We start from the raw sequence: 27,383 nt of genomic DNA on the forward strand, positions 1-27,383 counted from the left end.
TTTTTTCCTCTTATTCTTTGTTTCGTTTGCTCTTTTTGTTAAGGCTCTTTGCGATTTGTAATCTTTTATTCTTGTTTTCAGATTTTTATTCCTTTTTCATTTCTTTCATTGTTTTTCTGCATTTCTCGTTTTCCCTTTTTCAGTTTTTTCCCTATAGTCCCCTGTCCTTGTTTTTGTTTTTCATCCTTTTCTTTCTTTCACTCTTCTATCCTTAGTTTTTCATTTCTACTTCCTTTAACCTTTTCCTCTGTTCTTTAAATTTCAGTTGTTTTCTTTCAGTTCTTCTTTTGTCATATTATTTCTGCTTTTATCTTTTTATCCCCCTTATGTTTTCTTCTCTTTTCTCTCCTGATTTTTCCCTTTTCACTTTGCTTGTTCATGTTTATTTCTCCTTTTCTTTTCATGTCCTTTTATTTACATCCTCCACAGCCTCTCTCTCTCTCATCTGTTCATCTTTCTGTATCGTCCTGTTTCAAGTTTTGATTTCTTCTGTCATTTGCTTTTTCATTCTCTCCCATTTCTTTACTTGCTAGTTTTTCCATTTCCATTGTTTCACTCCATTTTTTCTGTTCTTGTTTGTTTTTCTTTTCTCTTTCAGTGTCATTTTTTCTTTTCATTTCACAGCTTCTTTGTTTGATGATGTTTTCACTGTCATGTTTCTGTTTTCTTTGTCTTTTTACTTTTTTCTATCTTCATCATTTTTTCATCTTCCTCTGCCTTTACTTCTTTTTGATTCTCTTCCTCTCTCTAATCTTCTGCCTGACACCCTTACTTCACTTTAGTGTTTTTCTAAATTACTAGCCCTTTATTGATCCTATCAGCTGTCTGCTTTTCTGTTGGCCTTATCTGCAGCTGTGTGCGTGTGCGTGTGTGCGTGTGTGTGTTTCCAGGCTTCTGCATGTTTATGTAGGTGTTGTTGTGTGTGCCCTTGTGCTGCTGCTGCTGTGTGTGTGTGTGTGTGTGTGTGTGTGTGTGTGTGTGTGTGTGTGTGTGTGTGTGTGTGTGTGTGTGTGTGTGTCCAGGCTTCTGCATGTTTATGTACGTGTTGTTATGTGTGCCCTGTGCTGCTGTGTGGAAAGAAAAGATGCAGCTTGCTGTGGAAATCACGCACCCTCCACCTCCTCCTCCATCTCTGCTTTAGCTTTTCTTCTCCCACCTCTACGGTTCTTTTCTTCCATTCTCCTCGGCCGGCTCTCATCCTCTCCATCAGGGCAGGAGAAACCCAGGAGCAGAGATCCAATTTAGATCGTCCTCCTCAGCCTTCTGTGCCTTTACCAGCCCAGACAGTGAGCGCACACTATGCTATCTCCTCCTGGCTCAGTTTGAGCGACTCGGAACAGGTTCTTCCCCTTGTTTCCATACTGTTTTATCAGGATGCTACAGTAGTGTATTAAGACCCACGATTGGTGTATACAGTGGGCTGGGCGGCACACAGTGAGCTAAAGATCATTAAAGTTGTTTATAGCCACTGTGGGAAGTCCAAACTTGCTCTGCCGATGAGATATATTCACTCAGCTTCTGCCAAATGGAGCTTGAGGCCCCGGCATCATGGGCAGATGATTACCTTTGTGACGCCGCCTGCTCTGCTTTTATTTATAGACACTGTGAGACGAGAGAAAAGGGGGACATAATGCAAAAAAAGGGGAATGAAGAAACAGTTCTGGGGTATTCAGCATGTTTGTGATGCACCATTGCCTTGACCTCCACTTGTGTATTGCATCAAAACGATTTTTAGATCTGTTGATAACTTTGGATGACATGATCACCTGTGTTATAGGCCTGACTATGATCATTTCTGATAATTGCGTGATAGAAATGTGTTTGAATCTACTCATCATTTTTGTTCAGACGCACACATGTAAGAGGAGGCAATGAGTACTGCTTTGAATGTTTCCGCAGGGTCTCCTGGTTATCTGGAAAGAGGAAAGTTCAGAACAATTTATATACCAGAAAAGTTTGCAGTTAGTGGAGTGTGCCTGAAAACGTAGGAGATGTTGCAGGAGCCACTGGTGAGTCAGTTTTCATGCATAGTTGTCACTTAAACCAGCAGCGCAGACAGAAACGATATGAGGAAACAATGAGGCAGTGCTAAAGAAGAGACGTGTTTTTATTTGTTTGCAGTCATCACTTACATTAGGCTTGTTGGGCACAAAGTCTTCACAAAGAATCAGCTTCCTCTGTAGTGCTGCATTCAAGTGTTAGAGGCAGCTTTTATTCGCTTGGTTCTTGTACAGTCCGTTCCAGCTCAGAGAGGAGCTGCTATCTGATCCATTCCCCTCAACAGGATGTAGCTATATGTTACCTACAGAACCAAAAGTCTAATTTAGTAAAATGAAGTTCACCTAAACTTTATTGTGTATAAATATAATGGTGTCATTATTTCAGGCAGGCAAAAATATTTTTTTTTTAGCAAACAGAAGGTAACTGAATAAAAATTCATCAAAGTTGGCTCAGTGAAAGTGTCTGTACCTGGTGAGTCATAGCAACAGGGAGTTTGACTCGCTCTTGTCTCTTGGGTGTGTGTCTTGTGTTGGGGGTTTGGCGGGGGGGGGGGGGGGGGGGGGGGGTCTACTAAAGTAGAGATGAATGCAGCGGATGAAAGCGGAGCAGCATGCAGCCACAGAGCATGCCCACATCTGTGTGTGTGTGTGCGTGTGTGCGTGCGTGCGTGTGTGTGTGTGGGCTCAGCAGCGGTCCTGCGTGCTGGGCTAATTACTGGAGGTAATTTAACAAAACCCTTCGTCACTCTGCCTGGCCAGTCTAGATAACTCCCAGCTGTGGTGCTGGTGGGGGACGTTGGGCAGGGGGGCGTTTGGGGGGGAGGGATTCAACGCTATAAAACAAAGGCATCTGCTGGGGAATGTTATTAACATGCAGCCTCTGAAGAAGAACATGGGAAAAGACACTTTAGGCATTTTAGGGAAGAAGAAAATCATATGCACAGTTTAAAGGATGGATAATTGAATTTTTTCAAGGTGTTATTTGTTTTGTACTTAATTTCTGTTCAGGCCAAAATTAAGTGGATGTGTGTTTAAGGAGATAAATCGTGTTCTTCTATAAGTGTGCACGGTTTTGTTGTTGTCAGAAACTGAAAGTGAAATGTTTGTTACACTTGTTGACACTTCGGTTGAAATTGAGGTCGTCTATCAGAAACAGTGGCCGTACTGATCAGGACTCAATGTGATCAATTACGAACCGAGGTTGATGAAATCAAAAATGATCCCACTGACACGTCCCATGTCCACATTTTTTTGCAGTGCGTGTCCAGGTTGTTTATCAGATGCTGGTGGTAGAAAATGAGACATAAACATAAGAAGCAAGTGAGACTATAAGATGCAACAGCCTTAAGCTGTGAAATTTAAAGCTGCCACTCTTCTTTTTTTTATTTCTCCATGTACAGATGTGTTGAGTTTATCATGGGCAGTGCCCAGTTTTCCAAATATAAACCCACTGCATGAGAAATACATTGTGCCTGAGGCAAAAATAGACCTGTAGACTAGAGCAAGCCAAGCCTGGTTGGACTGCTTCTGGCAAGGCCGAAATAATTGTTTCATTTTCTTACACCAAGGGATGAAAATTAGCCAAGTGTGATATTGCACCACCTCATGTTATACTGGAACAGTTGTTGGTATTTTTATTCCCATTTCTCAGCAGTCCATGTCAGTTTCATATAATGGTGTTCTAGCACCGTGATTTGGAAAGAAATGATCCTCACACTGAGAAGCCTGGTTGTCTTCTCCAGTTACTGACTCATCATTCATTTAATGTTGTAAATGATATTAATGTTTTGTTGGCCTCAGGAACAATATTGGCTTTTTTTTTTTTTTTTTGGAAAACAAAATGACAATTAGCTCTTTTTCAGTATTTAATTGGAAAACTTTTATCTGCCTCACTTCCACATCTCATGAGTTTTTTAAGAAGCTGAAGTGCTTCCATTGCAAGCTAGAAGCCTTTTTGACAGCGTACCATGGGGTCTTCTGCCAAATTGATAAAGTTTAATTTCACTGTTATTTTAGTTTGACAATTTTAATTAGGGTATTCATTCTTTCTGCTGTTTTATTCCCACATCAGTCTTGACATGTCTGACAATTAAAATTTAAACAAAAGTAGTTTGTCTTTCTAACTGAGGGTTCTTGACGTGATGATGTCTGGTAAGCTCTGCTCCAAGACGCAACAGGTGGAGATAAATAGGTGGTTGTTAAAGTTATAATTAACATTTTCATTACATGAAACCCAAATTTTAACAATTTATGAGCGTCGGTTTTTTTCACCAGTAGCCGTTTGATGTGCTATTTGCATCCTGTAATTGCCTCTCCATACAGAGATTTACATTGTCGTCGAAGTCCCTTCACGTTTCACACCCACACATAAAGACAAAGGAAACGTATGCATGTAAAGCACAAGACATAAACCGATGGAGCTGCATGTGACTGTGGCCAATGACAGTTTTTAGTGTTATACGTTGGATCCTCACTTCAGTCTTTCTTTTTCTTTGCTACCAAAGCACGAGACAGTGCTGAGTGTGGTGCGTTCACTGGTCGTAGGGTCTGAGTAGGTGTTGTTTCAAACAGACAGACAGCTCTGGTACCTAATCGTGTTGCTGCTGCTGCTGCTGGTTTGACTGCAGTGTGTAACCCTGCATGTGTATTAGTACAGAATCAACACAGCTCAGAGGCATGAATGCAAAGAATACACACACACATAGATATATACCAACTGTACACAACCGTATCAGTCTAAAGGTTCTGAGCTGGGTGAAACAATCATACAATCTCACAAGCCCCTGTCAGAGGTGAAATGTGTAAGATTGTTCATTGTATTTAGGCTTTTATGGATAGTTCTCCATTACACTGACAAAATGACAGGAGCCGCCAGCACCTGCTTTTACAAGTCTAATCCACCCTGTGGATTCTCTAATACGTTTTCTTGTGCTGCATATTTAGTCCTGGTCCAAACAAGAAAATGTGAAACTAATAATTGATTATTATTGTGGTTTTATAAGAATCTTTTTTTCTTTTTTCTTTTTGTTTCCTGAGTTTTTTTTTTTTTTTTTTTTTTTTTTTTAAATTTCCTTGTTTCTTTCCCTCCCACACACAACAAAAACTTTAATCAACTGATTTGACATCAGCCCAAACTCCTCGATGACTTAAAATTGACTTGTTCAACCTATTCACTGTATTTTTGTTGTTGTAAGAGATGATAATTAAATTCCAAACTTATTACGAAGGCTGCACAAAAGCACAAAGCTCTTTCAGAGGCTGCTCCTGTTTTGATTTGCTTACTTTCTACATGCTTAACTTGAAACTCTTCTTTTTTTATTTTCTTCCCAAATCCTGCTTCTCTGTATGGAGGTTTACGTGTATTTTCTGCAAAGCCTTTTTCCATGTTAACACAGAGGAGCTGTGTTGGAAATGTTGGTGAAATGCTGCAGTGTCTGACCTGGTAAAATTACAGTCAGGCTTCTACAGAAAAGGGATTTTGGAGTTTATTCAGACATGAGAAACCACATGTGAAAACACTGTGTGAAAAGGTGCCTTATCCACTGACAGATACATTATACTCTGCAGGTAATAAATAAAATGTCTCTCGGATTGTACCTAAACACAATCAGTTGCACAGATGCACGTGTGCAAACACACAAGCTGCTGTATAAACAGATTCATACTGATCTGTAGGTGGCATCAACAAATACAGAATTCCCCTGTTACACCAGTGGTTGCTTTGAATCTACACACACAGACAAGTCCAGGTTTTTGTGTCACTCCCCCAGCTACCTGTGTGACAGCCTGTGGATCCTGCTGTATGAAAGGTAAGCCTCCGAGAGACGGAGCACAGAATAAATGTGTAAAATGGGTCAGAGCCTGAATATCATTACTGCCCTGCTCCCCATGACTGTGCTTACACTCTGTGTGTGTGTGTGTGTGTGTGTGTGTGTGTGTGCGTGTGTGCATGAGTGTGAAAACTGTGTGTTACTGTGTGCCTGTGTTTGTGTGTCGTTTTCTTGCGGCATTGCCACTTGGGGCGTTAAGCACATCTCTCGAGAGAATAAAATCCGACGTGGGAAGAGAAGTTCTGTGTGTGTGTGTGTGTGTGTGTGTGTGTGTGTGTGTGTGTGTGTGTGTGTGTGAGAGAGAGAGAGAGAGAGAGAGCACACTCACATTGAGAAGCAGTGTCAGGAGTGTGTGAAACCATGCCATGGCCCAGTTTCCTGTCTGGTTCAGGAATTTAAAGTACAGCGAGAGAGAGAGATGGCGAGAGGGAGATAGGAAGTGATCTGTATGCAGCTGAGGTGGCGGCATTCTCCATATCCTCCATCCAGGTAAACCCATGAATATTATACGAGGCAAGCAGCAGCGGCAGATCTGGCCAGTGTTTACGGGGGAAACTCATCCCCACATATGGATGTTTTGCTGATAAACAGGAGATACTGGTATTAGAGAGTCAGGTGTGTCAGGTGGCCCGTGGCGGCAGGACTACAAATCTCCGCTCCCAGCACCACCACTTGATACCCAGCTGCGGCCTACGCTCCACACAGACAGCATTGTCATGAAATTGTGCACAGTTGGGGATTTTGGGCGGGATCCAATTTGGGCCAGCAGATCAGTATGTGTATCTCAGGGGATGAAAGTTGTTTTTTTGGGGTTTTTTTTTTCTGGATGCTGTGCATGTTGCTGACACAAACAAGAAGAGTAAGAGCAAGCCTCTGTTATCTGTGTCTTTGAAAATGGTCTGTGGTCACCAGGATTTAGGAAGCCTCTGATGTGTAATATACATTTTTTTTTGTTGTTGTTTTCTGTTTCTCTGTCTTTCTATAGTCTGTCCCAAAACCCATTGCCCTGGAGCCTTGCTTTGGCAACAAAGCTGCTGTCCTCTCCATCTTCGTGCGGTTACCCAGGGGCACTGGTGGCATCCCTCCTCCTGGACAGTCTGGTAAGACGCAGCTACTGACTCCTTCATTTGTTTTCTTCCTTCTCTTCCCTCACTTTTCTATACCATCTTTTTCTTTGATTCACCTTCCTTCCTTCATCTTGTGAAGCTTCAGCTATAGACAAAGACAGTTTGAGCCCTTCAGTTAACTCTTTTAACTTGATTCATTTCCTGTTCTTTCATTCTCCCTCACTGTGTGATCCTTCCTGCAGCTCCTGTTCCCCGTTATGTTTTCCAGTTGTTAGTTGTTACCAGGCAAATGGGAGTAAAGTTGGGATTTAATTGTGGTTCAGAACTGCTTGTGTTAACAAGATAAACCATAATTCCTTCTCTGTAGCAGCAGTTAATCACACAAATCAGCTTTATGCTTCCAGAGGCATCTGACAGCAAGGACGTAAATAGACTGTGTGTCAATCTTAGAAGAAGCTGATGATGATTAAGCCTCAGCAAAGTCAGTTTGATCGTACTGTCACAGAGAAACAGGGTTTGGGTGGAGCAGGACCTCTGCTTGGGTATAAAAGTCTGCTCTTTGTATTTAATGGGAACTTGCAGAGCAGATGGTTCATACATGCAAGAGTTGGTAAGGTCTGAGGGCACCATCACCAGTGTCCCCTGCAGGGCCCCCTAACTGGATTATCCTGGCATGTTCCAGTCTGGGCTCAGAAATCAGAATAGGATCTAACTATAATTCTTTCACTGTATATTCTATGTTGGCATGAAGATTAATCTCCTTTAAATCTTAAACATTAAGATGTAAAACAGAAGCTCCCAGTCATGTTGACTATGGTCTCTTCAGTTTACGGTAACTTCCGTATGTCATGGTGACATTATTCAGAGGACGAGGATGTACTGACTGTTGAAGAGGCTTCAGGTGGCAGCCTGCAGTGCTCGCCTCTGTGCTTTCTGCCTCCTGTGTGATGAAATAAAGGCTGCAGCCCGCTTGTTGCTAGCTTTCTCATCTTAGTTTCCTTCCTTCGTCGCCTTTGTGTCTGCATGTTTTGTGTCCATTGTAATACACCAGCTGCAGCTCTTCTCTGTCCCACTCTAGAGTTTGGTTTCTTTTCTCTCTTCTTTGAGGACTTGGTTTAAAGTGCGGTCTGGCGTCTTTTCTTGCTCGTCCCCATGCTCTCCTCGTTCTCTTCCTTTTTCTTGATTTTACGGACACACGCGTAGCACTGAGAATTGAGCCCGTTACTTCCATTCATCCTCTGCTCTGTCACTCGCTCTCTTTACATTCTTGTCCATCCTTCAACTTTTTTCCAAAAAGACAGGATCAAGGCCTGAGCTCGTTTCACGTCTTAATTCTTTTCTATTCTGTTCTTCCGCTGTCTCTTTCAAACAAGACTTGATTCCATTTGTTTCTGTATTTTTCCCCTTCTGTGTTTTATAGCCTCTTTGCCTCCCACAGTTGCGGTCCCCAGACCATCAGCACGCCCCAGGCTCTTATTAATTACCACATAGTCCTTTTGTCATAACAAAACCGCCTCGGCTCTCGCTGGAGCTTTCCCTCGGGCAGCTTTTGTTGAGACCATGTGAGCAGTGATCGTACCATCTCCTCACGCCCGCCAGGGTCTCCTGTTAAAATGCTTTTAACTTGTTTCCCATCTGGCCATGTTTCGAGTCCTCGGGCTGCCGTCCGTCTTCTGCATCACAACCTCACATCTGTTTACAATTTATCTGTTCCAAAATGGCCGCCATTGTGGCTCTCCAAACAGCCAACAGGAGGTCAGCATCGTAGACCATCTCTGATTTGCATCTGAGCCTCATTTGGGAGATCTGAACCATCCTGAACCCACTTTTAGAGAAAGAATCAGTCTAATAGTTGCAGCCTGCTCAACTGAAAGTTACCAGACTGTGATTTCAAGAGTATGTGATCTCAGACACAGCATCGAATTTTATAATTTGCCGTTGGCTATGTGCACTTGATCGGATTAAATGCATCCATCATCGGAGATAAATGGAGTTTATTGGAATTTCATGGATCATGAAGTATTAATAATGTTAATGAAGTGTGGTTTAGCTGCCTGCCTGCACTGTGAGCGTGTGCACATGTGTTCTCACCATCTGTGTATGTGGCTGAGCGGGGGCTTGTGTATACATGTCCCGAGTTTACACCAGACTGATTCTGAACAGTAGGTGGTTTTGTGTATGTGGTGTGTTGATGATGAAGTGTAATGTGTTTTTGTGTTGAAGGTCTGGCAGTGGCCAGTGCGCTGGTGGACGTCTCCCAGCAGATGTGTGTGGGCTACAAGGAGAAGTCTGGAGGCCTGAGGAGCCGCAAACAGCAGCCCACCGCACAGCCCTCCACTTGTATCTGACCACACCCCCATCCTCTTCCACCATTTCCAGCCCAATGCTCTCCCATCAGCCCCCCGCCTCAGCCCCCTCTTTCAGAGACTTCCGCCAGCTCGGAGCTGGCAGGGAGAGGTGCATGCTGGGACACAGGACTGGAACATTTTGGGGTCGAGTCGTCAGGTTGACTGAAGCCTCAGCGTTGACTGAAGCCTCCCTCTCCTCCTAAAGGGAACACTAAAATGGACACAGAGAGGGGCAGGGAGGAAGGGAGGGACTGAGCGAGCTGACTCCACCCTTTCCCCCTTAAACATTTTACATTTGTCGACACCGCCTCGTTAGAGTCGAGGCGGCCACGGCTTGCTGCTAGAAGAGATCCTCGTCTTGTAGATTTTGAAGAATCCAGACTTTGCAACCTTCTATGTTTGCGTTTTACTTAAGTTATTATTTGTTTTGTATTGTGTTATTTTGACGGCGGGAACAAACTAGACATGTTCCACTGCACATGCACACACAAATCACACATTTCCAAAAAACAACAACTTTCCAGGCCCATTGTTCTCATTTGTAGCCTTTTGTCTCCTGCTGTCGTGTCACTTGGCGCTGGAGTCACCAGAGTACCGTACAGTTTGCCCTACGAGCAGGCTAACAGCATGTTCAGTCTTCGTTTAATGAGGATCCACTGTAGGAAGCTGGCCGTGTAGCCAAAGCCCATCCACAGGGTCTGTGACGCTGCTAAACAGACCCGGTTCTTCATGACCTGCCTGGACTCTTGTCTCTGCCTGTCTCGGTCTGTCTCTGTAGCCACCTGGCTACCGAGCCATCCAATTTCCCAGCATCTCTGGCAGAATGTCTCAGTTTAAACAAGACCACAGCAACATCTCATCCACTCTAGTGCGCTGGCTGTTTGGTTGGTAAGCGCCGATTGAAACTATTCCAGCTAATTACTCCTCCAGTTGCGATGAAAGCCAATGGCTCTGCACACACAGGTGCACACACAGGACTCTCACACACACACACACACCAGTGGTGGTGGGAAAGCCCTGTGGTGTTTAACAGTTGCCCCCTTCGTAGTGCTGCGCCTCAAGCTCATGTGAAACAAGCTTCCAATAGATCGTCTGGCTCTGACCGACTGAAGTGACTAGGCTGATGTGTGTGAGGGGAGCCGGGGCGATGGATCACTATCCTGTGTGGTAGTTTCCTAAGAAATCCATAGCCTCTAATAGCTGCTCCTGTGTCCCCAACTACAATGCATGCCCTCCTGTTCAATGGCAATTGTTCCGTTTCCCTGAGCTATCTACAGCTGCCCAATTAGCCTCTGCCGCAGTGACATCTGTGTTCATATTGATGCAGCTATAGTGGAGCTGCTTATGCCAACATTGAAATGGTACTGGGCCAAATACTCTGAACATGAAATGCACACATAATTCAGTCGCATGAGTGGCCACTTCACAAAAGTCAGCATCTGCTTCATTATTTGCTGAATGGGGTTTTTATTTATTTATTTATTTTTTTTAATCGACCACACTTGCCAGGTATTGATTCTAAAGAAAGACAAGAAAGAAAACATGATTTCTGTTTTAAAATTGCCTCTTGAAAATATCTTGTTGCCTCGTCTCTTACTCCTTTGTGTGCTCCACATGTGTGAGGCTTCACTAAGCCAGGCTCTTTTCTTATTTTGCTTCTTCAGATATCTACTGTACCTGCTCTCTCCACAGTCCTTATCTGAAATCACTGGTCCATTTTTAAAGAAACATTACTTCTTCTGTCAAACAGGGAAAATAAAGGAGAACAGAATGGGGTAAAACAAACGCTAGACATGAAAAAAAGAAAATAATACTCAGGCTGTTAGTGTAAAACAGCTGTTGCTTTGAAATTTCACAGGTAATTTAATGTTTTGTAAGAGCATGAGGGTGTCAGTTGTTTTGTCTTTTTATCTTCTACACCACTGAGTATCAGGCTCAGATTAGTCCATATTGGTCCTTATTGCAGAATATTTGTTGTAAAATACCACAACACCTGCAGGTCTTTGACTGAAGGCAGACACACACACACACACACATATTGATATACAAAATATATCTCCTTCCCTCACAAAGTTAATAACTTCCCGCCCTCTGAGAAATACAGTAATAGAACAATTTAATAACTTGCATTCAGCCCTAAAGAGCTCGTTGTGTTTAGTTCCAGGCTCTCACATGTGTTCAGCATACTAGAACTGCTCACCGTCTGGGTAAAGGGCACACTTTTAGCACTCGGAAAAGGTCAGAGCAGAAACCATGAACAAAGCTGACATTCTGTAATTATAGAGCTAGATGTGTTCACAACTTTCTCTGGGCGACCCCGACGAGCCCCACGATAAGGTGTAAGCAGCGGTCATATGTTGCACCGATGAATCAAAGCGCTTCACTCGTGTTATCATCGGTCGTCTTTTGCTCTGTTTTCCATTTGAGTAATGTGTTTTTTTAGCCGTCATGTCTGGTTTTGGCTGCTTTATTCTGTCACTTCTGCAGAGACTTGATGGTGGAAAATAATCAGCTGTCAGCCAAATGTGAGAAGCTTTAGTCTGCGGCTGGTGAGTCTGTTCATCTGAGTACAAATTAAAGAAAAAACCTCCCACAAAGGGCCTTTCAGAGCTGTATAGTATAAAATGTTTTATTAAACACTGTTTCTGTCTATCTGAACGAAGAGCGAGGTGGACAAGCCTGTGGGAGGTTTATTTTTTTCTTACAATTTGTACCACAGGTTTTCTCCTACGCACCTGTCAGTTCTTCTCAGGTGTGCAGGAGTTTTTTGACTTACTCTACCAGTCTGTTTGGCAGGTAAGTAATCATCTTTGGAGGTCAAAAAATGTTGTCGTGTGGTAAAGTGCTGACAATAGCGGGAACATTTTAGGATGTGTGAGCCTCCGTGGCCCTAGGATGGCTACAGATTCTTGTTCGGCTTCCACAGGCTATAGAGTGAAACGCAGTTTGCAAAGAGGCCACAGTTGCAGCTGCAAACTCTATTTAGAAAACAACTTTCCCACTTGTAACCTGCAACGTCACATGACCCACCTTGAAGTTAGCGACGTGCTCCTGACACTGAAAGGCCTGAAAGTGTAACTTTACTATGTGTGTGTGTGTGTGTGTGTGTGTCCTCTGCAGCATCAGCAGCCTTCACTTCAGCAAGAGCAGCTCTGATACAATACAGCATCTGTTAATGATACTCGCTCTGATAACAATATTCAGTGACAAAGTGTTTAAACACATTCATCTTCAGTTGAGTTTATTTTATGCAGCTCTGATATCTCATGTTAGAAAGAATCTCTTCATATGTGAAATTGTTCAAAAGCTGATTCAAATGTACTGTAATAATAATTTAACAAAGAATGAAGATTGTGTTTTTTATTTTGTAAGTGAATGTAAGATGGAAAAATCAACTCAGCAGCCAAGGTTAAACGTGTAAACTGAAACTGAAAACACCCGGGGCTGCCTACTTCCTGGGTGACAGTGCTGGAGTTAGCACAGACGGCTCAGTCCAAGTAGGAAAAAGTTCGTCCTGTTCAAATGCATCAGGAAGATGTGAACCTCGACCTTTTTCTGCCTGGTAATTCAGACTAATGGCGTCTACAGGAGCAGCTCAGATGTTTGTTTTTACCTCTGTAGTGTGATTAGTCTAAGACAGGTTTCATTGGATATTGTTTTGTCCTGTACGGCCAGTCTTGCCCATTTCAATTTGCAGGTTAAGCATGATTGATGAGAAACAAACTACTCTCTGTAAATGATCCAGATCCGTTGTCAGCAGCTTTACACTAGGTTCCTACACAAGTCTGCAAAGTCTCAACACATCAAAAGTGATTAGGGAAATTTAGAAGAATACTGCAGCTTCAGCCTTTGTCCGGGACTTTTCACTCCTGGACCTCCCACACAGGCGTTTTCATTTGTTTTTGGTTGATTAAGCTTCTTCTCAGGTCTGGGTGGGCGTGTGTAGACTGCTAGATTGACAGTTCTCCTCAGTATCCTGTTAGTTTTGTGGTTATGGTGATGCTGTAGGACTGGGCAGTGTGACCTAAAGTCTAAATCACAAAATATTTACCCGTATAACGACGTGGACTGGTTGGTTAAGCTACTGGTTAGATGTTATTGGTTGTGGTGGCCGGCTCTTCCCTCCCTTAACAAGCAGCGTCAGTTGCGTCATTCGGTTTCATTCACATTAATGTATTGTGTGTCCTTGAGGTCTGAATTCATTTTCCTTCCTTATAAAACATGAGCAAAGCTGATTTATATTTATACATTTTAAATTGAGTGTTATTTACATCCATTTTTACTTGGCAACAAGACGTATCTGCTGCCAGATTTTGCCAGTGGATCAGTTTTAAATAATGAAGGGAGGAATAATAGAAGCTATTTGTGTATGTGTGTGTGTGTGTTTCTTGTGGCCACCTCCAGTATGTGTTCAATAGCATTTACTTTGCTGCAATGTGCCACTGTGCAGGCATGACATCTCCAGACCTGTGGAAAAACGACATGACTGAAAAGTCCTTTTTTCCTGAATCGTGAATTTTAGCCACAATAGAGAAGTCGAGGCATAAGAAAGTCTAGAAAAGACGGAGACCTTGACACACCTATACAGTGCTGTAGGGAAACCAGCATATTGTCAGTGACCCACCCCCCAAACTGAAAACCCTCAAAAGTGGCAAATCAAAACTTTAAAGAGCCTAATACAAGCCCCTGCTCGCTTCCTGCCTTCAGTGCACGACATCACAGCCCAGCTCTGTTGGTAAATATGAGCTTTACTGTGTGCACTGTACTGATGTTGCAGGTTTTTTTGGATCCAGAAGTTTAGGTTTTGCCAATAATTATCTCTTGCCAGCATTTTGAGTGAACCCAGGCTGCTTAAACATCTGAGAGGGAGTGTGGAGGTTTGCAAAGGCAAATGTGTAGGAACCCCGTACAGTGTCTGCTGTCCTGCCTGTTGAACGTGTTCCGGTTGAGAGAGATCAGCAACGCCCTCTATCTTACACCTGCTCTCCATGCCTCAAACTTTATTGGGTAACACTTTAACTTTACAGTGGCCTTATTTCAGCTTCTTGACGTCTGTATTAACTGATAGAAATGTACAGCAAATGCATATTTATAAAGTGTGATTAGTTACTGGAAACATTCATAATCTCAGTACAACTAGTTTTTTTGTGTGTCCAACACTGGCAGCATTAATATGTATTTAAATGCTCTAATACACAAGTTGAAGCATCAGAATAAGGTCATTGTAAAAACCAGGCATTACCCTTTATTTCTTTCAGTCTCTCTTTGGATAGCGGCATTACATATACTGAGGAAGACGTGTGTTAATATGTATAATTTAGCAGTTGCTCTGTTTTTTGTACATAATGAGAAAGTATTGTGAACGACATTTGTTTTAAAAAGAAAAAAAGAATCATTTATGGCGAACCTCTCCGGGCTTTTAAAAAATGTGACCACACTACAGTACATAGCATATTTTGTATGTAAGACAGCAGTGTAAAGATGAACAAGCATTACTAGAAGCTGATGATGAAACTACATGTAAAACTTGAGGATATTAGCTTATTGAACTTGTAATTACTGATGTACATAAAAGAATGACAGAAACTTTTTTTTTTTTTGTCTATTATTAAATGTGAAAATCCACCCGTCGCTGTTTGTCTTGATAACTACATTTTACCCCATTTCACACTTCTCCTGTAGTGCTTGTTTGAATCTGCTTGCAGCGCCGGAGGGATGGTGCCTCTGAATAAGCTGAGTTTCTGGTAAGATGTCTTAGAAGTAATTACACTGAAATTTAAAACATTTTCTTTGATTGTGTAACTTCAGAAATGTTCCAGCAGTCCCTGGAGGCTGCAGTGTTCACCACACTTGGGTGGAGCTCAAGGAGTCTACAAATCTAAATATGTAAATCCTGTAGGGAGCATAAATGTCCTCATACAATTTCATGGCAGCGTGTCCTGTTGTAAAGTTTGTATTTTAGTCTTTAGACACCAGAGGAATTTTCACGGTGTGCCCAAATATGGGAAAATGTTATGTTAGCATTAAGATCATGGGTCACCAACACTGGTCCACTGCATCTTTAATTGCTGCTTCTGATTGGCTGAACACACCTGATCCAGGTATAATCAGCAGTGGGCAGAGCAGGGATAGTTGGAAAGCGAGCAGCAGAACGGCCCCATCTATATCCAGCTGTGTGTAAGTAAAGGAGCCTGCGTGGCTACCGAGCTCTTTAAAATCTGACCAGAGGGCACCAAAACGTTGTGATTTATTCTCTGTGGACCGTAAATGTCGACAGCAAGTTCATTAATCTAAATTACAGAGTTAAAATTATGACCTAAATATGTTCAGACGTATTTTTAACGGTGACCATCGTATTCTCCAATTGATGTTTGTGTGTGTGGAAAGAGGCTTGTATAAAGGATTTATCCTCTCAGAAATCGTTGTTTGGGGCTGAGGAGACTGGTCCAGTTGGACAGTTGGTTCCTCTATTGGTCCTTAAGAGTCCAAAGTGTCTGAACCAGGTTTCATATCAGCCTCCACAGTAGATGTCGTGATGTCTCACTCTGGTTCAAATGCTATCCAGACAAGGAAAACAGCTTTTCCTGTGTTGGATTGTCATATTGTGACACCCTCCATACGCCTGCTGCTCCAAGTAGGATGAAACAAATGAGAATGGAGAATTATTATTTGTAAATACACTTTTCCCCAGGCCTGTTTTCAAATAATCGCTGCTATTTTTAATGCTGCTGTTGATGTTTGTGAACCCTCCAGCTAAGCAGCGGCAGGAGAGGCTGAGTGTCGCTGAGCTGCTGTGTTCTCACCAGCAATTATTCATCACCAGTCATCCTGCATCTCTCCTTCATTCTTTCTCTGCCTTTAATCCGTCTCCCTCCCTTCTTCTCCTTCTTCTTCTTCTCTCTCTCCATGTGTCGTCTTGTCTCTCCTACTCTCTGCTCCCTCGCTCTCTCGTTCCTCTTGCCCTGACCTCTCCTTCCCTTCTTCTCTCCTATTCTTCCTTCACTCCTCCCTCTGTCTGACACCTTTTTCTCATCCTGTTTTTCTACTTTCTCCTCTCCCCATCTCACCACCCCCCCACTCCACCATCCTTTTTTTCTTGCTTTCATATTTCCAGTCTATTCTCTTTTTTCTTTCGTTTCTCTTATCCCCTGTTTGCTCCTTTCCTTTTTACTTCTCCCCTCCCTCTCTTTCTTCTCGCTACTACTTTCACCTTCTTCATCCACTTTCTCCTCTCACCCTTCATTCCTACTATCGCTTTCATCTGTTTCTCTTCTTCTCTCCTCTTTCCTCTATTGCTGTCTCTTGGATCTTTCTTCTTTCCATCTTCCTCTCATCATTTTCTCTGTTTCAACCTCCTCCTGTTGTTGTTGGATCTCTTCTCTATCATTCCCACTGTTATACTCTCCACATTCTCTTATTTATTTTCATCCAATATGTTTCTCCTTCCTCTTCTCTTTGTCTGTTTACTTCTCTCTTTCATCACACATCGCTCTTCATCCATTATTCCTTTCAGATGCTGATAGAGAGTCGGACCTGTAATCCGAAAGTTGTGGGTTCGAGTCTCAGCACCGGCAGGAATTGTCGGTGGGGTGGAGTGAATAGCCAGCGCTCTCTCCACCTTCAATACCACGACTGAGGTGAGACCCTTGAGCAAGGCACCGAACCCCCAACTGCTCCCCGGATGCTGCAGCAATGGCTGCCCACTGCTCTGTGTGTGTGTGTGTGTGTGTGTGTGTGTGTGTGCGCGCGCACGGTGTGTGTTCACTGCTGTGTGTGTGCACTTTGGGTGGGTTGAATGCAGTGTTTGGGATGAATAAAGTAAGTTCTTAATCCTTTCCTTCACCTTCTAGCTCCATTCTTTCCATCCTTCCCTCCTTTCTTTCTTCCTACTTTTCCAATGTCTGCCCTGTTCTTTTGCTTATCTGTTCCCAAGGGAATTGATAGCCATCTGTCTTATTCTCTCACCCACTCGTTCTTTCTCCCTCTCGCTTCCCATCTTTTTCTTTACTGCTGCTGCCTCGTCCTCCCTTCTTTCTTTCATTTACTGTCTTCTCTCCACCCTTATCCATCACTGCCTTTCTCTAGCACTACTTTCCCCTCCTATTTCTGTGTCATCCTTTTATTCTTCTCTGTCGTTTTCAGTCCTCTATCTCCATCTGCTTCTCTTCACGTTTCCAGTATCTTGTCCAACCCTGTTTTCTCTTCCATCCTGTCTCAGGAGCTCCTACGGTGTAAACAGATGATTAGGTGCTGCCCTTTGATTCCAGGTCTTTGACTAAATCCATCCTGATCATTTTGACAGCCTGCACGGCTGCTCTGTAGCAGTTGGCTGATAATGAGGGTCTTATTTTTTCATTTTTTCTTCCCTCCCTCACATTATGGCAGTGCTGTTTATGAAACCATCCTCCCATCCTCTTCCTCCCCATTCTCTAATTCTCAGTAAGCAGAGACTGTTTGCAGACTTTACAAGCGTTTTCTCATTTTCATGTCATCTCATCTTTATTGCCTTCACCAAACAGTCTAATATAATTACCTCTCCTCAGTTTTGATTTGGTTATTTCAGTAAAGCTGTCAGGGGCAATAATGTCTGAAAAATTCCCCTGTTGTGTTTCAGATTTGCTGAATAAAGGTTACAGGGTGAGCTGTAATTCTCAGAAATGCTGCCTTCATGTTTTCTTTTTGCAGGCATTTTTCTCCACGTCTTGCTGACAACAGTAGACAAATTATCACAATTAGTAAACATTTCTCTGTGGAGTTTTTCTGATCTCTCTGCCCCAACTTCATCCTACAGCTATAGTGAGCTGTCAGAGTCTGACTTATGATGTTTTTCCCCCAGTACTTGTTATGTTAAAGGATTTCACTCTTCTTTAAATAAGCCGCAGCACATACACGTTGGGGAAGAAAACCTGATTGCTAATGGGCAGGTACATCGTAGCAGAAATATCTTTTAAAATTACACACGTCATTTGAGATGTTTCTGATAGCACAGAATGTATACAGAATTTAATGTAACAAGACTCAGTTTTCTATGAACTAATATGTGTGGCTTCACTGTGTGAAAGTTTACTAAATAATCTCATCACAGGGCTCATTTACTGCAGTAGCTGTTCATGTTACAGACGTGACAGGATACATCTATGAAATTACAAAACTGTATTTCAGCTGCAGCAGGTGCTGTATCCATGTAATGTATTATTAATAAGCTGTTGTCAGGCACTATTACACCATTGCAATGTTATGTTGAATCTGGCACAGGAATGATCTCATTCCAGTCAATATTAAGTTTGGCCATAGCATAGACCTTAATAAACTGTGGCCCCTGAATATTTATTCTTCCAAATGTCACCAGGCCAAAATCAATGTTCTATACCAGGAACAGGGCAATCCATAAAAATAGGCTGCATTAGGAGTTATATTAAAATATATTATATCAGACAATATTACCGATGAAAAGAAAAGACTAAATTAATCACATTAAAGTAACTAAAACATCAGTAATGAAATTAACGGATTCACCACCAGAGGCCGCAGTGGGCGCGCTGCTGCTGAAAACACTTCAGCGAAGAAGAAACTCTCCGCCATTATTTCAGATGTTTTTGCCCTTCAGCCAAAGATTCAACTGTGGAAAAAAAACAACAACGTGTTTTTGTTTATTTAAACCGAGTTGGTTTAATTTATTCTGCGCTAAATCCTGCGGAGTGTGTGTCAACCATCCCGGTGAGTTTATTGGTTCAAGAGTCCTTCGTGTTTTATCAACGAAGGGTGACGGAAGTTCCCGAGTGCCTTGACCTTGGCGTTGGGTTGTTTCTAATTAACAATGTTTGACGGTTTTTTGACGTAGCTAGTTCAGTTTTTTAAAACTGTTTTTTTCAAATATTTCCAGTCATTTCTTACAGAAAAGTGGAAGTTATGAGTAAAAACTCTGATTTAAATAATATGCGACACATAAACTTTAGCTAGTTTTGCTAATGTTAGCTAGCTTTAGCTAGCTAGCTAGTTGACCGTGATGCTATAGGGCAGAACATCTCAGGAAGACGAAACTTAATTAAAATATAAAAAAATCTACAAATATTATAATGAATTCCTGATATCGATATATCCTGTTAAAAATATAACGAACTATCCTTTTAAGGATGCTTAACACTTCATGTGTGGCTAGTGTTTTGGTTTGGTATTGCAATTTAATGAAAGAGATTTTGTTAATAATCTTGATGGTAGCAGTAAAGTTTCCTCCAGTCTGCAGCTAGTAAAAAAAAAGTTTTGTTTTTCTTAGATTGCAGCTCAGAAAAATGAGCCCTTTGTGACTTTAGAATAATAATTAGTTACTAAGCTTCAGGGTGGCTGGCAGTGAAACATGTCTCAAAGATCAAACTGTGTTAAATTCTCATTTTTCATCCATATTGGTTTAAACAATGTCAGTGCTTGTTGAACCTCAAATCAGGCCCCTGGCATCTAGAGACACTTGACACCACAACTCTGAGTAATACAACGGAAAACAGTAGCCTGCTAATTTTATCTTTCTTAATATCAAGTAGGCTGTTGATGAGGCATTCATACGAACCTGGCACTGCCATATATCAGCATTTCCGTGTATCTGGAGGGGAATTTATTTATGCAGACATGGAACAGCAATTTCTCAGAATAAATGTCAGTTTGGTAATTTTAGGTTAGGTAATGACGCTCGAGATGTTTGATTAAAAATCAAAATGCCACATTTTAAAACTTGTAGATGATTGATCAGTGAATGTCATGATTTTCTGCTGTGCTATGTTGTTATCTTTGGGAAGGTTATCTCAGTCCAGCATGATTTCCAACTTCCTCTCTTTTTGACATCTTTGTAGGGGTTTTGTTGCTGCTGTTGTTGCTGTTTTGGGCCTAGAAACACTGACTTAGCATTCCTCTAGTCTCTCCTTCTGGTTAAAGACCTACACGACACTAATATGAAGATAGTGGCTGATAGATAGCTGCTCTGACAAGTGAGCATTTAAGTATTTTCGAGTGTTTCTGTCGAGTTGTTGGTGTTTTTCCCTTATGCTAAAAAAAAAAAACAAGTCTGACAAACTAACCACTTCATCTTTTTGTCTTTGCTTTTTTTTGTTTCAGATGACGATGGTCAGTTTTACAGCCTTGCCTGCTGAGCTTCTCAGAGGACGTCACTGCTTGTTCCTCCACGAGTGACTTCACTCCGTGACTGTCTTTTAAAGCATTAGAAGAATGATAAAGGACTAAACCAACATACATGTATAATAAGGTAAGCTGCAACAACAAAAAAACATTGGGTAATGTAACAGATTGTGTGTTGTGATGGGGGTACTGCAGTCACCTTACAAAAAGTTGGGATGCTGTGTAAAATGTAAATAAAAGCTGAATGCAATTATTTTCAAAATAACCATATTTCCTTGTATATAGAGCAAAGACAGCATATTCAATATTAATTCTTCTTTTGAAAAATACATGCTTATTTTGAATTTGATGTCACCAAACGTCGGGGCACAGGCATGTTTCTCCTGTGTTGCGTCACCTCTTCTTTTAGCAGCACTCTGAAGTGTTTGGGAACAGAGGAAACCATTTGTTTTAGTTTTCTTGCCTGATACTCCACCTGCCCATTAGCTTGGGGCACATACAGGTGACTGTTGACTTGAACTGAGACTTTTTGAAGCAACCAATCTGATCACTCGCATGTTAAGTGATCGGGCTGTGATTGAAGACATATGTATTTATTTTTTATCAATCACTGATCGCCATTACGCAGCAGAAGTGACTCTGCTAATTCATTTTAAGCAACATGTCTGTGCTTGCTTATCTGGCAGTCCTGAGATGTGCTGTGCAGACCCATCAATGCTTGATTCTAATTGGAGAGTCTGTATGTGGCCATGACTTTTCTTCACCTCAGTATTTCTACCAGGCCAAATTACGTCTCTAGCTGAAATTTACTTGTGAATGAACGTAGACGCAAGTAAAAGGAACATTTTTCAGTTATGCACAGCAGAACTAGTTTTCATGTTTTATTATAACGACTGCATTTGACACACATTCATGAAAAATCTCTGTTCAGGAGAACCAATAAGTGTATAACTACAGTTTAGCATGGTTTACAGTTCCAACTCAGTGATGATCGTATTGTCTTCAGAAAGACATGGGAAGTAAAAAATATATTTTGGAAGAATCGTGACAGAAGGTTGAAAGACTCAGCCTGTCAGGGATTCTCTTTTTTTTATACTCTTATCAGTATGATGTGCACCTGCCCAAACGTTTTCAGGAATGTGTTGCCTCAAAGTCCATGTAAGCCAAATATATAAGATGTATTCATTTGAATATTAGATATTTTATAGATATATTACCAAATGAATGCAGTGTAAAAAGTGTTTTCAAAACACTGAATTGTTTTATTTACAGTTTACACAGCCAACATTTTTGGAAACAGGGTTGTATAATGATATTTTTACACTGAGCTTGATATTGGAAAAGGTAGAGAAGACCCTGCAGGTTGATTGTTTACTGCTGTACATACTAATATTGTGCATACTAGATGAAAAATAAGCATTTTGAGTTTCTGTCTCGACTAAAACAGATACAGTCGTGTATTCACACACATATTACTGATGTGAGTGAAACATGAGTGACTCTAACTAGTGAGTTTCTGTGTTGAAACTTGATTAATCTAATTGATGGGACCTAAAAATGTCACATTAGTATCCTGGTATTTGTGAGATTTTTTTTTATTTATTCTTTTATTAGACTGAGGAGCAGCAACCATGGGCCCAACAGCAGGAGCTCTGTTCCACATAGCAGTTGACCCAAAACATGAAGCCTGGCCAGTTCCAGCTGCCATATGCAAAGCACAGGTGCCATCCAGGCAGCTGGAGTGTCACTACTTCTTTTTCCAAAACAAGCTATATGGTTGAGATGATGGTTAAGTGACTGCTTGCACTGTTTTTGCAGCTTATAGACAATATTGCCGCTCTGCATGTAGCTACACCTTCCAGTTTCAATGTGTTTCACCTAAGCTGAGTCACAAATGTGCCTTAAGATTAACAACAGGGTAGAAGAAATAGAAATTTGAGGCCATTTGTTCATATCAGGCGTCCCTAAATTGTTAGATGCACAAGTCAAAGTTGTGCTTTGTAAAGTTTTGATATTAGCATCAGCTTGTCAGTAGGTTTCTCTACCTGACATCAACATCCAAACTTTGGATAAAATCCTTTTTATTCTTTTTTTATTGTTACCCAACGTATGAATGTTATAGACATCATATATATGGCATACACTGTGTAGTATGTACACTATACTATAACATCTTTACAAGTCTTGCATTGTGTGTGATGAAACATGAATTTTTAACTTAATGTCACTGGTCCTGAAAGAGGGAGGAAAATACTTTCCTTGAAACAGAGAAGAGGTGATGCTGGACGTGGTTTTAAGAGTCACATCTTGTCTGGGGACCAAACATTTCTTGACAGGTGAAAAAGCCCCTGTCCTCTGTACAAGAAAGCCGGTCACAAATCACCTCCATTTACAGTGTCGTCTTTATTTGCAGGGAGTGACACATGTCACATTTGGGCTTCTGCGGGCAGAGACGAACAGGGAGCAGGTTGGTCAGTCACCTCACGGCACCGGAGGACGCATTGCCCGCTGACTGATAAATCACAGGACACATCAAAATGGGGCGACAGAGCTCAGCTTGGTGACACATCGTGATAAGAGACAGAAGCTTCATGAAAACCAGAGGTATCACTCACACTCTTATCACCAGGAAACCAACATAACTGTAGTTTGGGTTACTTTTCTTATTTGAAAGTCTAAACAGTCAGTTCACACCAATCCCCAAAAAAAACATTTTCTCACTTATATCTAGTGGCACTGTATTTAACTATTTAGACAGCTTAGATTTTACGTGCCCAAACACAAAATATATCTTTTCAAACGTCTGCTGCCAGCCTGAGGACAGGACGAAGTCTTTCCATTAGGAAGAAATTGTGTCTCGACTGGCACGTTAGTTCACAATAGATTGAGACTTCGTTTAATAGTGTTCACTAATGGTCCCTGGTAGTAAAAGCTATTTAGAACAGCCACATCATGTGCTGCAGCTGTAGTGCAAATACTACTAGGCTCAGTTTACTGTGGAAATAGGTTGCCACTATAATATTAGATATTTTATTTATTAAATCTGCACCGGGTCAGATGTTTCCTTAGTGTTAAGAGGGAAGTTTGTACCACAGTCAGTTATCACCCATAGTGTTTTAGCACCTTTCAGCGTATTATTAGTTTTTTTTTTTTTTGGTTCACTTTCAACAAAATTCATATCTTGTCACAGCTGTTTTCTCTGTGATATGAATTATGGACTGTCTGTCCATATATAGGTCATTATCAGACAGCAACATAGCTGGTGAAGGGCTTTTATTCTGATAGGGATATTTCCCTTTAACAGTAAAATCAATTAAAATTGGACTTTAGATCTTTGATTTGATTTTCAGATTTTATGGAAACACGGGATTAAGTGTTTTTTGAGTGATTTGACTTACATATGTATTGAAAGTCAAAACAAAATTACTGTGAATTTCAGAAATATCTAGGCCTGATCAATTAAATTGGTGAAAGTGAACCAAGTCCTCGGCGCAGCGATGCAACCTGAGAGCTTTGGAATAAAACGTAAAAATCACGAGAAGATAGTCCAAAAGCGAACTGCTTTTAATGTTGTGAGCAGCACAAAACAAAATTTCATACACCGTGACTGTATTTGGAAGATGAGCAATATCTCAAAATCTGGGCAAATACAACTACACTATCTGCATGTATTCAGTACATAGAGCTAAGTGAGAAAATGTCTAGTGAACTGCTCTGTTAAGACATTTACTTGTATGAGTAAGATTTGTAGGTCCTTTAAATGCTCATTTCAAATCTACATGGGCTTCACTGAGGAAGCAAACTGTTTCCTTCACTCGTAGTAGTCGGCAGGCAAATGCACCAACCCTTGTACTGTTAAGACAATATTATGAGCTCATAGTGTGTTAGCCTTTTAGGTCCAACCTGAACTAGAATGTGTCATTTTCATCAGGTCTGCTTGTAGCTTGGGGGCAACACGTTTTCCATCCTTGTGTTAATCAGCATATGTTGTGTCAGTTAATGCAGTGAAACCAATGAGTGTTTTTCGGGTAACTGAAGTCAATGGCAGCGTTGAAGATGACACATTCTTTAAGTGCATTTGCTCTCAACCAACCTCAGTCTTTCACCGCTGAAGTCGTAACACGTTTGCCCCGCTAAACAAACAGAGCTGTGCTTTTTCACTGCATCTTGTAGATCCTTGAATGTCCACGCTGAGCAGAGTCTCAATAGGTAGTGAGCCAACATGGGTCACGTCCTTTAAATCTCATGAGTCTCTTCAAAGACAGATGCATCCGTTCATGCATCAGAACCCGCACTGTCTTTTTTTCCAGCAGTCCTCCCGCCACAGTATAAGCACGATTGGCCACAAATTTGTCAATAGATGTTTTTCTATACGGCTAAATCCATGTACACTTAAAAAATATAAACGTGTTTTCTTCTTGTGTAGCTTCACCAAAACCACAGATTTTTTTTTAAAATTTTTTTTACAATTCTGAAGAAAAGCCCCAAACATATGTCAGGCCCCGACACTTAAAGCATAATGAATATGAGTATATGAAGAGTCTCCTTAGAAAGTGAGGTGTCCTCTGTTGGCAAAACGTGACTTCTACTAATACGAAGTGATTTTAGCATTAAAATGAATACAAGTACATTAAAGGCTAATAAGTAACGTAGGTCCTTGTTTGACACTTTGGGCAGTCGTCTTAATCTTATTTAATTGGAACTTAACTCTTTGTACTTGCAAATTGAAACACAACCAACAAAGAATTGTCTATTTTGAGTAAGAAGAAATGTGGCATAGAAATAAAGAGCAAAGCTGAATGAGCAGAGTTCTGCAAGTGGACGAACACACACACATCCACCTTAAAGGATACAGCTGCTGGTTCTCTGTATTAATAATTCAATACTCCCCAATCAGACTACAAGCAACACTGAGTGGCCTCTACTCACCGTTAATGCCTGTCAGTCTCCAACCTGGATTATTGTATTTGTCAATAGACCAATTCTGATCTTTTGCCTCGACGGCTCCAAATAACTTTTTTGATTAACGAATAAGATTAAGTTAATCCAGGTTGGAGAGTGACCGACTAACTGATCAGAGGAAATTGATTGTTGGGTGGGCAACTCATGTTCCTCCAGGTGATTAGCAGTGGTCCTTGAGGAACATGTGTGGTCCACCCCTGCTGTATGGACAGTGTTGAAAATACTGAGAATCACCAGCTTTATCCTTCACATCCAATGTGACACTTCATCTGAGAGAAAAGTCTTAACATTTAATATTTTTCTTTTACATCAAGGAATGTTCAAGGACAAAAAAAAAAAAAACAACCTTTTGTATTATTTTGTGTTGTAGTGTTTCCTGTACTGCGTCTTCAGTGTCTCTTCACTGTACACCTTCTGAATCCGCAGGCCCTTTTCGATGTTGCCGGGAGTTATTTTCAGGTAAGCGAAGTCTGCATGTTTGCCGTGTGTAACAGCTTGTGACTGGGCAGGTGTGAAGCAAGAAATAAGGTGTGCACTTCCTGGTTTCCCCCCCCCCCTGTGGTGTGGTAGTGGCACCCTGTCTGACTGTGCTTTCAAGGGCGTGGGTTGCACAACACATCTGCTCTGAGTCATGATTCACCAAAAGAGATTAAGTGTGATGTGTGTGAGGGAGCGGGGCAGAACAGTCTCCCCTTTCCCCCACAGTCATTTGACACATAGAAATGGCTCTTTTTCTTTCTCTCACCCCCCACCCTCCCCCCAGGTCTGGAGTTTTGTCCATGAAGGCCAGGAAAACCAGGCCTCTTATTGGTCAGGCAGCAGCAGCAGGGTGGGCAGCAGCCAGACGAGGCCCAGCAGACGGGACAGGCTGACGGGCTTGGCTCCACGGTCCGACAACCCTGGAGAGGGAGGAGTGGCGTCTCCCTCGTCGCCCCACAATCTGTCGTTCTCATTTACCTGAAAGGAAACAGACACATGAACAATCACAACATAATTGTTAACGCCGTAACAAACTCTGTCTACAGATACGTCTTTTCAGCAAAAGAAGCATCAGAATTAGATTTGGGAGGAGAAATTTCACAAGCAGCTTAGGGAGGGTGTTTTGGAATATGTTTGCAGTGGGGGCAGAAAAAAATGTCTGAAATGGGTTTTAGTTGATAAGTGATGTCTCCTACATGGCTCGTCTCGTTTTTCAGCTGTGGAAAATTTGGCCGTTAAAACTCTTCAATCAGTTGAGCTCCATCTCCACATTATCTCTTCCTTTCCCCTCCACTCTCCTTTTTTTTCCTTCTTGGTTTTACAGAGGTTTGTGCTATATTCAGTGTGTTAGTAGAAGATGAATAATTTATAATTAAATTTGAATTGCTCTACTTGAATAATTGTATTGTTAATCTGAATGTGAAAGGCTTAGTTTGAAATTTAATGTATTAGTTTGCAACTGAATGAATTTGTTCTGGTCACAGCACCTCACTGAAGATTCAGCTTTAGTTTCCTGAGAAACAGCCAGGTCAACGAGAGGAACGACAATCCAGTGCAGGTCATTGTGCGCTTCATTAAACACCTTAGTCAAAAACACTTTGATGTTGACAATTTCCTTCATTCTCATTGATCTGTGTTAATGCGTCTTTCATAGATGAGCCTCAGACTGGTGTCTAATACAGTAATATCAGTTCACTTTCTGTAGAAGAACAGTGAACGCACAGTTGCTAAATTAATGTTACACTATATCAATAAATGTTAAAGCTGCCTGGCAAATATATCAAATTTTTATCTGCACTTGTTAGTAGGTTAATTTACTTATAAACGTTACAACTGGCAAAGACTATGTGCTTGTTGACTAAACAGCTACAGCTTATGTTAACATCAGAGTCGAAGGAGCTTTAAATCCTGCCTGTATTTTATAGGCCAGTATGAGTGTCCTCTATGATTGTCACAAAGCTTAATGTGTCTTAAAGTGTGTGAAGCTGCACAATGAACTGCTCCTGATCACTGTTCCTCAAGGACCTGGTGTTTCTCACTGAACTAAAACTGAAACTGAAATTGCTTGAACTG

The 27,383-nt window shown here is 41.5% G+C and overlaps 2 protein-coding genes across 3 annotated transcripts in view; one reads left to right on the forward strand and one right to left on the reverse strand.

The window, feature by feature from the left end:
- Positions 1–12,594, forward strand: part of atrn (attractin) — a 101,694-nt gene extending 89,100 nt beyond the window's left edge. The window contains exons 28-29 of the mRNA XM_026297096.1: positions 6,816–6,930; positions 9,121–12,594. Coding sequence (XP_026152881.1) covers positions 6,816–6,930; positions 9,121–9,245 — 240 coding nt within the window. The 3' untranslated portion in view covers positions 9,246–12,594. The remainder of the gene's footprint in view (positions 1–6,815; positions 6,931–9,120) is intronic.
- Positions 12,595–26,095: 13,501 nt separating this feature from the next.
- gfra4a (GDNF family receptor alpha 4a) overlaps positions 26,096–27,383 on the reverse strand; it is a 124,083-nt gene continuing 122,795 nt past the window's right edge. For both annotated transcript variants that reach the window (XM_026303710.2, XM_026303701.2), the window contains exon 8: positions 26,096–26,288. In XM_026303710.2, coding sequence (XP_026159495.1) covers positions 26,136–26,288 — 153 coding nt within the window. In that variant the 3' untranslated portion in view covers positions 26,096–26,135. The remainder of the gene's footprint in view (positions 26,289–27,383) is intronic.

This window comes from Mastacembelus armatus, chromosome 22, assembly GCF_900324485.2.
Source record: "Mastacembelus armatus chromosome 22, fMasArm1.2, whole genome shotgun sequence".
In the NCBI taxonomy this organism is placed as follows: Eukaryota; Metazoa; Chordata; class Actinopteri; order Synbranchiformes; family Mastacembelidae; genus Mastacembelus; species Mastacembelus armatus.